The 10,059-nt window shown below is 33.9% G+C and overlaps 3 protein-coding genes across 3 annotated transcripts in view; 2 read left to right on the top strand and 1 right to left on the bottom strand.

Annotated features, from left to right (window-relative positions):
- Positions 1–1,014: 1,014 nt before the first annotated feature.
- On the top strand, positions 1,015–3,923 carry LOC123214130 (NADH dehydrogenase [ubiquinone] 1 beta subcomplex subunit 9-like). The gene is made up of 6 exons (XM_044633868.1): positions 1,015–1,259; positions 1,350–1,391; positions 1,973–2,054; positions 2,809–2,864; positions 3,112–3,185; positions 3,694–3,923. The coding sequence occupies exons 1-5, from the start codon at positions 1,125–1,127 to the stop codon at positions 3,151–3,153; spliced, it is 357 nt and encodes a 118-aa protein (XP_044489803.1). The 5' UTR covers positions 1,015–1,124; the 3' UTR covers positions 3,154–3,185; positions 3,694–3,923.
- A 1,745-nt stretch (positions 3,924–5,668) lies between these two features.
- LOC123214131 (30S ribosomal protein S31, mitochondrial) lies at positions 5,669–6,153 on the bottom strand. The gene has a single exon (XM_044633869.1). It carries the CDS (start codon positions 6,089–6,091, stop codon positions 5,840–5,842), a length of 252 nt encoding a protein of 83 aa, XP_044489804.1. The 5' UTR covers positions 6,092–6,153; the 3' UTR covers positions 5,669–5,839.
- Positions 6,154–6,301: 148 nt separating this feature from the next.
- Positions 6,302–10,059, top strand: part of LOC123214129 (epimerase family protein SDR39U1 homolog, chloroplastic) — a 4,092-nt gene continuing 334 nt past the window's right edge. Inside the window, exons 1-13 of the mRNA XM_044633867.1 lie at positions 6,302–6,600; positions 6,693–6,749; positions 7,259–7,325; positions 7,447–7,506; positions 7,817–7,935; positions 8,086–8,130; positions 8,215–8,293; positions 8,433–8,494; positions 8,904–9,006; positions 9,310–9,370; positions 9,572–9,642; positions 9,810–9,949; positions 10,046–10,059. The exon at positions 10,046–10,059 is cut by the window's right edge and continues 334 nt beyond it. Of these exons, the coding sequence (XP_044489802.1) occupies positions 6,520–6,600; positions 6,693–6,749; positions 7,259–7,325; positions 7,447–7,506; positions 7,817–7,935; positions 8,086–8,130; positions 8,215–8,293; positions 8,433–8,494; positions 8,904–9,006; positions 9,310–9,370; positions 9,572–9,642; positions 9,810–9,949; positions 10,046–10,059 (959 nt within the window). The 5' untranslated portion in view covers positions 6,302–6,519. The remainder of the gene's footprint in view (positions 6,601–6,692; positions 6,750–7,258; positions 7,326–7,446; positions 7,507–7,816; positions 7,936–8,085; positions 8,131–8,214; positions 8,294–8,432; positions 8,495–8,903; positions 9,007–9,309; positions 9,371–9,571; positions 9,643–9,809; positions 9,950–10,045) is intronic.

Raw genomic sequence — 10,059 nt, 5'->3', positions numbered from 1 at the left:
AAAACATGCCCTATGGTATTTGTCCGGGTGTAGCCAACGGATCAAAAGCGGTTCATTCTAAAACGCACTGTTTCATGTGATCCTGCTTATAAAAAAAAAAAAAATAATAATAAAAATATACATACACACTTAAAATACACAAATGATAATAATTTTAAATTAAGATAAAATAACATCTAATAACTCGATAATAGATATATTCAAAGTAGATGTATAATATTGTTCAAATGGTAATTCGTTTATAAATGTAGTTTGTACTCTTATATTAAGAGTAGGCCAATAGATTTATTCTCACTTAAAGTTAGGTGAAATTTCAAAATTATATCCATTAATTTTTAAAAATCTAAATATATTTACTTTCTGTTAAAATTCATTGTTATAGTTAAAAGTAAAAATATTATTTAACTAAAAATATTTTAAAAACTAAAAATTTATCATATTTTCCTCTAAATTTAAAAATCTAACAATTTCTTTACACCCAAAATTTGAAAAATAAATATTTCTCCCATAAAGATTTGAAACTGTCACCACTTTCGTCGACAATCCTCACTATCTCCTATTGTATTTTTTTTTTCTCAACTTCTCTTTCCCTCCTAATCTCTCTCCCTCTATCGTCAGTCGTTTTTGTCTTTGATGAAGACTATTTGGGAGGGAGAGGAGAGATCAGTAAGTTTAATGGAAAGAGAGAGAGAGGGGAGAGACCGACAAGTTTGTTAGAGAGGGAGAGAGAGAGACTAGAGATAAAGACAACCAGAGATGATAAACTTCACTATCTTTAATGATAATTTCAAAACCGTAAAAGGGAAATAGATATTTTACAAATTTTGAATAAAGAAATTTATTAAATTTTTGAATTTAAAGGGAGAAATGTAATAATTTTTTTAATATTTTTATCTTTAATTTTAATAATAAATTTTAATAAAATAATAAATATTTAAGTTTTTAAATATGATAAGGTATAAGTTGATAGCCTCAAAAGTATTGCTGTTTGTTTGAATTTTCTTCGAATTGCAAGACAGGAACATATGAAACGCTGCGTTTTAGAGGTTATTTGACATTTTCTCCAGGAAAAGAACGACAGCGTATAAACAAAGAGGGGAAACAAACGACTGCGACACAGTGAAATGAGCGGAGCAGTATCAACGGCGGGGTACCTGGCGCGGCGAGCAGTCCAAAAGGAGAGAGTTAGGATCCTCTACCGCCGTGCTCTCAAAGACACGCTTAACTGGGCCGTCCATCGCCACCTCTTTTACAAAGATGTAATGCCTCTGCCATCGTTTCCTGTCTATCGTATCCTCTCAATTCAATTTATCCGATTTCTTTATGAACGTTAATTTTTTCTTCTCTAGGCCGACGACCTTCGCGTTAGGTTCGAAGCCAACAAACACGTGGTACATTACCTTTCCATTAACTTTTTCTCGATTCATCTAATATTTTACACGCTAGTATTCGTTTTGTTTGTTCTATGTACAGAGAATTTGAAGTGAACATATAGATTAAAAATTGGGAAAAAAACGAATATAACTGTAGATGTTTGGGTTGAATTGAATTAATTAATAACATTGCTAGTATTAGTGTTTGGTTGAGTATTTGAGTTGGTTATCATACTCGTTTGTTGAATTTTTACATTTTTGGTATAATAACATATTGCAGTCACCGTTCACATTTGCTTGAATCTGTTTTGATAAATGAAGGCTTATTTGTAAAGTGAATTTGCTGTATAAAGCGTCCATAATAATTTCTTGTTTCATTGTGTGTTGGTTGATATATTTTTCCTATTGATTGATGATGCTAATATGATCATGCTTTAGGATTGTTGTTAAAGTTTAGTCTTGGTTGTTATAATACTGCGTCCAGCTGTAATGGCTGTAGAAGCAGCTAGCTAACAACACAAAATTGATGGTTGAATTCTGGTTTTTGCTCTTTATAGGGCTAGACTATATGGTTACATTTTCTTTTGGTGGATCTGCAGGAGGATCTTGACACAATTGATAGACTGATAGCTGATGCTGAAGCAACCTATAATAAGTGGCGGCACCCTGATCCTTATATTGGTAAGTATTTTATTGGAGAAGCTCTAGTACTAACAGTCCATATTTGGACCTGCAATTGGTTATAGAAAATTAAGACTTCAAGTTAGGGAACCTTTATCTCATCCTTTTAGTAAGAAATGAAGAAACTTTTCAGAAGAATATCTGAAGTTAAGAAAAGGTGTATAAAACATGAAGGGGAATCCCTTTGTAAAAATCATTATAGGAATTTGTAAAATTATTTTGGAACTATTTGGTTTTTTTATTATTTGTGTGGACCTTGAAATGTACAAGGAAACAGAATGGATATGGGTTATGAATTCTTGTAAGCCAAGTTCTTTCTCCTATGCTGTTTTGTCACTTCTTATATCCGGTAAATTTTTTTATCCTCTTAGATTTTCTGTTACTACAAGAGAGTTTTAGTTTAGGCTCTCATCCTTGAAAGAGTGTATGTTATGACTACTGTAATAAAGTGACATCTGATTTCAGTATTTTTGTGAGCACAAAAATGGTAATGTGGTTTGATATGAGAAAAGGCATCTATGTCAGTAAAGGTTAAGTTTTCTAGGGTTGCTTGTATTCACATTCCTTGGAGTTGTTCTTATTAATATGCATTGATTTTATTAACTTAATATGAGTGAGAATATGCAACAGTTTTTCCATGGTTCTTTCTCAAGTTTTAGAACTACCTTAACCTCTGCAAATTGAAGCTTAATTATCTTTGTCTTTTTTAATTTATTTTTTATAAGAAACTTAAGCTTATCTTTTGTCTATGTAGTTCCTTGGGCTCCCGGTGGTTCTAAGTTTTGTAGAAATCCAACTCCGCCTGCTGGGGTAATTGCTATAATCCATTGTTCTATTTGGTTTTCACTAGTTAAGTTATTTGTTTTCTCAGACATGGCTTTTAGTGTTTTTCTTTCAATCTCCTTTTATGCACTTCTTTACATTTTATGTTGCATATTATTTGTTATTGTTGTTAAATATGCAGTTGTTAAATTTTGGTGAAAGAAAGATAGTGATGCTTTGCATACGTTTGATTTATTGTTTGTAACCGAAGTTTGGTATTTTGTGGTTAATGCAGATTGAGATAGTATATGACTATGGTAAAGAAGATAATGACTAAATCTTACAATCATCCATGGCAATAAATAAAAGGTTAGTATTATAATTTGTTGTATAACATTTTTTGATTGCTACATTTTCTATAAAATTAGTTGTAGCTTGTATCTTTGGTTGCCACAATTGTTATTTTGCCCTTCTTTGAGTGTCGATTGCAACAGAAGATCTGTGCTTGACCTAGACATTATCTATTTTCGAAAGAGTAAAACTATGTATACTAACAATGAATATTAACTTATGTACTAATGATAACGTGTTATTATGTGATTTGGTGTCTAATTCAAAATCATTGAACCATATAATAATATGTCATATTTTGTACACAAATTAGTATTCATTGTTAATGCAAATAATTTTATTGTTTTTGAATTTGTATTGGATATGATATATGCTTTAAATATTGGGTACTTGGTGCAATCTAATGTTCCTATATTGCCTACCTTAGATGCTGCATATTTGTGGTTTGATTTCAATGATAAAAGAGCTTGCTCTCTGTGTGCTTTTCCTTGTTAAAAATGTCTAACTGCAACACTTGTTGGTGCAGGTTGGGATGATCCATGGCTACTCGTTGGACAATGATGACGAAAGGCCCGTATTCTGTTTTTGTTTTTTCAAGTGAATGGAAAAGTGTAATTTTAATAACATCAAGAGTTTTCGGTTGCCCCCCTTGGTGCATCTGGTTTTTCTTCAATTGATAAGTGTTTGGTGACAAATGCACAAATCATCATGGACCCTCAAAATTTGTCTTTTATGAAAAACAAATTGCATCCTTCATACTCTTGTCTAATTTTAATGCGGGTTTCAAAGACTCACAACACCAATGAACAGAAATGCATACCAGTAACCAGACAGCAAAATGAAAAGGTTAGTGATTAAGCTTCTTCAAATTCCTCAAGTATGAAAAATTCATTCAACAATATATAAAATGCGGTATTAGCTGTTAATCTTGTTGAAACCCAGTTCGCATAAAAGAGTATCTTCAACAAAAAATTACGGTTTTATTGAAGATAAAAAAGCTACTGTTTTTACTGAGCTTCTGCAAACCAAACCAAATTCTATCCCCAACGCAGCAAAATGATTAAACCAATTTCATAAGCAAGGACGGCAAACTTGGTATGATTTTTACTTTCTCTGCTCAGCCCTGATGACTACAGGGTTCTGTTATGAATATATCTCATTAGACTTTACATATCTTCAATTCTCTTTATTTCACACTACATCTTACACTGAGATAGATGTTGAAGCAACAAATATTACTTCAAAATTGTTACCATTCATGCCGGATGTAGGCTGGCAACTGAACTAAGAAGAGGCAGCAAGTTTTATATTCTGACAATCTCAATTTGAGTTTTAAATTATCATCTTTGGCTTAACTTGTATAATCATAGCCCTTGCTGAAAAATGGTAGCTGCAGTTGGACATCCCAGCATGTTTGTAGCGGAAAGAAAAAAAGGGTAATGTTGGTCATCAGGGTTAAGACACAAGATAAACGTTTAGTTTGAGACTGCAGTTGCTCATCCTATCTTCATGAAGTGTACATGGCTTTGCTAACATAAGATCATGAGAATTTATGCCCTTCTACCTGATCTTTTCTTATTTATTGAAAATAAAACAATATGCAATCTGGTTTCAGTGATTATATTCCCTAATAAGAACACACCAAAATGACATTATTTTCACAATATATTTGATTAAGTTGCTCCTCTGCAGCATTCTTTCAATCAGAAGCTTCATGTCATTCCCAACTCTAACAATAATCTCCTCTCTATTCTATTTCAGATTAGTTATTTGATAGTTTTTATAGCCCAATATATATACATGAATATAAATAAACCTAACTAATATAGCAATAACCAAACACCAACTAAATCTTCATTGTGTGTACGGCTATGCTAATTGAACAAGTTTAGTCCCTTGTCCTTAAACATATTTTGTTCCTTCTGATTCTGAGTAAAATAAGAATCATGATTAGGTTATACTCCATTAATAAGAACACAAAAACCAACCTATAATAGTACCTAGTTTCACATTTATTCTGAACTTAAAGCAGCTTCTTACAAAACTAGTTAAGAATAAAATATATTGGGGTAAAACAAGAGGGATTCACAACATATGATCAAACAGTCCACTGGACTCTGTACAAAATGTAAACAAAGCTGCCTTCAGGGACCAAAACAAGCAGTCATTCTACCAACTATTTTCATTGCCAAATCACTACTGCATAACACAGTAAGTCTCAGCAGGTTTTTGCATAAAAACACTCATTCCTGGAGTAAATACTCATAACAATCTCCTTTCTCTTCTATTTTAGTTTCCCTATATGCTATACCTGATAAGTCATATAATACAGAAATTATGCACAGCATTATTTGTTCATGAACTGACTATTATCAAGTTAAGCCCATGTACTGCCATATCTAATGCCTCATGTAGAACTCCAACGAATACCCAAAAATTTAAAAAAGAAAAAATCATAAGAATCTAAGAAACTCTAACAATTCATGTAATCAGGTCAAAACTGCCAAAACAAACAACAATCTAATTAAAAGTACCAATTTATCCATTCAAAATTCATAACAATGTAAATATACCCTAAGCTCACATAAACCCTAGCTCCAGTACTAAAAAAAATGAGAACAAAGCAATTGATTGTTTTTTGAGGGGTTATGTCAAAGTAATTTGGGGCTAAATTATATGAGCTTGAAAGGGAGAGGCCACGGAGTAGACCTGGGGACTTCAACCTTGTCCTTGAGACGCTCTATCATCTTCTCTTTTTTAGGCCTTGCTTTCCCGTACGATCCATTGAATCTCTTCCCTTTCTTCGTCTTCTTGTCGCCCCGCCCGCACACGAACGGAGCCGCCGCTGATGACGATGGAAGGCCTACTCGCGGATTCACCACCACTCGCTTTGCCACTGCGCCGCACCACTGTATCATCGCCATCCTTTTTTCCTCTCCCCACTAATCACCGCACAAAACCACCTGTGGTCAATTCACAAGAGATCAGATTTTACAATATCATTGGGTGGGCTGGGCTACGAAATGTTGGCCCAACCCAGTTAATGATGATTGTTGAAGTTGTTTAGTACAAGTGCGAATAACAGTTGAAAAATTGACGCAGGATATCATACGGCTGCAATTTATAGTAGCTGCTAATCAGGCGACCGATATAGCCTAATGAGCGTTGGTGGTGATTTTAAAGTTGGGCAAAGAAATGGGTGATGGATATGGGGATTTGGTTGAGTGTGGCTCTAAACCAAAAACGTAGAAAGCTTTCAGAATCAACACATAATTTGTTTGCTTTATTATCTTCATCACTTTCACCACCAGTGCAAGTGGACTTTTAAGCGCAAAAACCCATCTTGAAAACTATGGAAGCTATGTGCAGAGTTAGCACATTGACATGGGCTCACTCCATCTCTCATTCTCTTCACATTCCTCGACACTTGTCTGTCAGTATCAACCAACTTTTCAATTTTCTGTTTGTTGCTCCTCAATTGTTTGCTTACGATATGCTAATGCTGATGCCTGATGGTTTCTTTAGAAGTGTCAGACTAAGAGATTCAGAGTTTGGTGTGCTAATGCTGACCAAACCCAGAAGGTTAAAATCTTTACTCTTTTTAATTAACCATTGATTGAACTAGTTTGCATTGTCCTCTGCTTTTGCTCTCAAGACTGTTACTTTGTTTTTAATCATCCAACATCAGTTCTTGTCCGATCGAGAAAAAAATGGAAAGCTCTCGGTCATTGTTTTATCCTGTCTAAATCAGAGAGTTATTCGTATCCTTTGTTTTACTTCGTTCCAAACATTATAATTTGGAAATATTAGCCAAATGGGCACTTGAAAGTTAATACGATCTGCCATGTCATTAGTAGTATTGCTTTAATCTTGGTTTGACTGATAGGATGCTTTATTAAGCTTTCTTGGAGTAGAAATTTATGCTATGAATGTGGTATGGCAATGAGGATGAAGGATAGTGTTTTCTGTGGCTAAGAAAATTTTAGTTATGATTAATTTACGTTTCAGACTGTCATGTAGAATGGCTGGTGCCTTGCAGATTTCTTTTGTTTTTTATTTTTTTATTTTTGACATTTTGGTGCTTGTCGCAGATGACTGTATCGGTAACAGGAGCTACAGGGTTTATAGGTAAAAGATTGGTGGAAAGATTGCAAGCAGGTTCTTTCTCCATCTCTTCATAGTTACAAAAGCAAAAAATTTGTATTCATATGTTTGTGGTCATGAAGCAACTGTAAATCAGATTGGCTAAGGTAGATTTTCTTAATATATTGGAATGCAGATAATCATCAAATTTGTGTCTTGACACGTTCAAGATCTAAAGCTCAATTAATATTTCCCGGTAAGAAGGTAATGAATACTTTCAATTTTCTGCATAATTTTAATTTAAAAAAAAAAACCTGATTATGAAGCTTAATTAATGAATTTATTTCTCACCAAAGGCAGTTTTAGCTGGTTAGTGGTTGCATTTTCAAACCAAATGCATTTGGCCAAATATAGACTTCTTTCTGTTCCATTTTTTGTGGCATTTTTATGTACTTTTGATTTCCATAAACTTAAACAAATTGTTCCACAAATTCAGTTGATAAACCTTTTATTTGAACAAGTTATTCTTCTGAAAACATTTATGTATTGCATGCTGGAATTTGTAGCCAACATCTTCCCTGGAATTGTGATTGTGGAGGAGCCAGAGTGGAAAGATTGTATTCAGGGTTCTACTGCTGTTGTAAATTTAGCCGGAATGCCTATAAGTACAAGATGGTCCTCAGAGGTAAGCAGTGCAAGGTCACATGGCTGTTGGTAGTGAAAATGAGATGAAGTTTACAGGAGTGTAGTAGAAGACCGCTATGAGAACATTAGATGTCATATTTTGTAATTTATTCTTACGAGATATGGAATTTGTCCTCTTATTGTATTACAGATCAAGAGAGAGATCAAGCAAAGCAGGGTTAGAGTCACTTCAAAGGTACCCTCTTTTTTTTTAAAACAATTTTCACTATAACATCTTTGATTTCCTTTGTGTTTACTTGACTTTTAACTAATTTTGAAGGTTGTAGAATTAATTAATGGGTCACCAGAAGGAGTTCGGCCCTCTGTGTTGGTTAGCGCAACAGCTGTTGGTTATTATGGTTTGTTTCCAAATATAAAGTATTCATCTTTGAGTAGCTTTTTCATTTGACAACTTCAATCTCGATGGTTAAGCTAATAGATAAAGGTCTTAACAGAATAAGTAGCATATATTCCTCATTTTATATATTTTATGTGTAGGGTCCAGTGAAACACAAGAATTTGATGAACATGGCCCATCAGGAAATGATTACTTGGCTGAGGTAAGATTTTGGTTTCTGTAATTTGTAGATGATTATATCTTGTTTATAAATTCCAATCAAAGCGTGTTTGTGATGTCTCAGTTTATTGTATTGTTGTGAATTGTTTGTTGGGGGAAAATATGTTTAAAGACTGCTTATGGAGGTGCGACCTTCAGAAAGATGGTTAACAATTGTTTTGTAGGCATGAAAATCATAATCCATTAATTTAAGGCACAGCCCTATCGATGCTAAAAGCTTGTTAGCTGCTAACAACTTTCTACTAAGTGACATAATCAACTAATTATGATGGAAATTGTATGCTTTATTTAGTTTTAAAACCATGACACATATCTTGAACTTCGTTTACACATTCATAAACACCAATGTTGTCACTATTTGTGCATTCCACTAACAGAACATATCTCTTCAGGTCTGTAAAGAGTGGGAAGGGACGGCGCTAAAAGTGAACAAGGATGTAAGATTAGCACTTATTCGCATTGGAGTTGTTCTTGGTAAAGATGGTGGTGCTTTAGGTAAACTCATCATTCGAGTCTTTTCTTTTCCTTTATTGGAGTTTATTTCTCAACCTGGTCTCTGGCATTCAAATTTTGTGTGTTAACTAATAAGTATAATAAAGAAGATGCTGCTTCAAATGTCTAAAATCTGGCTTTATTTAGCTTGCTCAAGTTTTCATTTCTCTCATTTAGATGCATTTGAATTTATCCAGTCTAAAGTAGGCAAAATTTATTTAGATGCATCTATAGTTCCTGATAATGCACTCTCTAAAAGCTTTACTTCTGATGCTACAAGTGTTCTTACAAATTTGTCCTCTACAGCTAAGATGATCCCTCTCTTTATGATGTTTGCTGGCGGACCTCTGGGCTCTGGCAAACAATGGTATTTACTCTGTCCTCAAGGGCACAATTGATCAGCATTGTGAAGATTTTTAAAAGAAAAAAAAAAAAGACTGCTCCAGAAAGGCATTCATAAATGCTGGAAAAAATGTTCTTTCTTATAATATTCATATTAGCATTTGGGGATCGTGTGAATATACTTTTTGAGACTGCTTAAATATGGTTCATTGTTCTAATTCTGTAGGTTTTCATGGATTCATCTGGATGACATAGTGAACCTAATATATGAAGCTCTATCAAATCCATCTTATCAAGGTAATGACCATTGGCTCCAGTTTATAAATATGGGATTGAAACCGATTTTTCTTGCTTAAAGTAATTTTTTATCAGTCACTTCTGTTTTAGTTTGCTAGTTGCAGAATAGTAGAAATTTTTTTTAGATTATCAATAATTGAACTCAATTTTAGTGGGTTAAATGTTAGGAGTTATCAATGGAACTGCACCGAACCCTGTTCGATTAGCAGAGATGTGTGACCATCTGGGCAATGTCATGGGGCGACCATCATGGCTGCCTGTGCCCGACTTTGCCCTGAAGGCTATTCTGGGAGAAGGTGCTTCTGTGGTAAGACTACCTTTTTCCTTAAAATCTTTTGTGTCATTCACATTTCACTCCTAAGTGTTTTGCCCTCAAACCATAATTTATCCCACTAATTTGCAGGTTTTGGAAGGGCA

This window comes from Mangifera indica, chromosome 4, assembly GCF_011075055.1.
Source record: "Mangifera indica cultivar Alphonso chromosome 4, CATAS_Mindica_2.1, whole genome shotgun sequence".
NCBI classification, from domain to species: Eukaryota; Viridiplantae; Streptophyta; class Magnoliopsida; order Sapindales; family Anacardiaceae; genus Mangifera; species Mangifera indica.
Note: the sequence above shows the minus strand (reverse complement) of the source record. Positions and strands in the feature narration are given on the sequence as shown.

Coding starts and splice junctions, on each gene's coding strand:
- LOC123214130 (XM_044633868.1), top strand. CDS start 1,125: ATGAGCGGAGCAGTATCAACGGCGGGGTACCTGGCGCGGCGAGCAGTC. Junction 1,392..1,972: donor TCGAAGCCAACAAACACGTG/GTACATTACCTT, acceptor GTGGATCTGCAG/GAGGATCTTGACACAATTGA. Junction 2,055..2,808: donor GCACCCTGATCCTTATATTG/GTAAGTATTTTA, acceptor TTGTCTATGTAG/TTCCTTGGGCTCCCGGTGGT.
- LOC123214131 (XM_044633869.1), bottom strand. CDS start 6,091: ATGGCGATGATACAGTGGTGCGGCGCAGTGGCAAAGCGAGTGGTGGTG.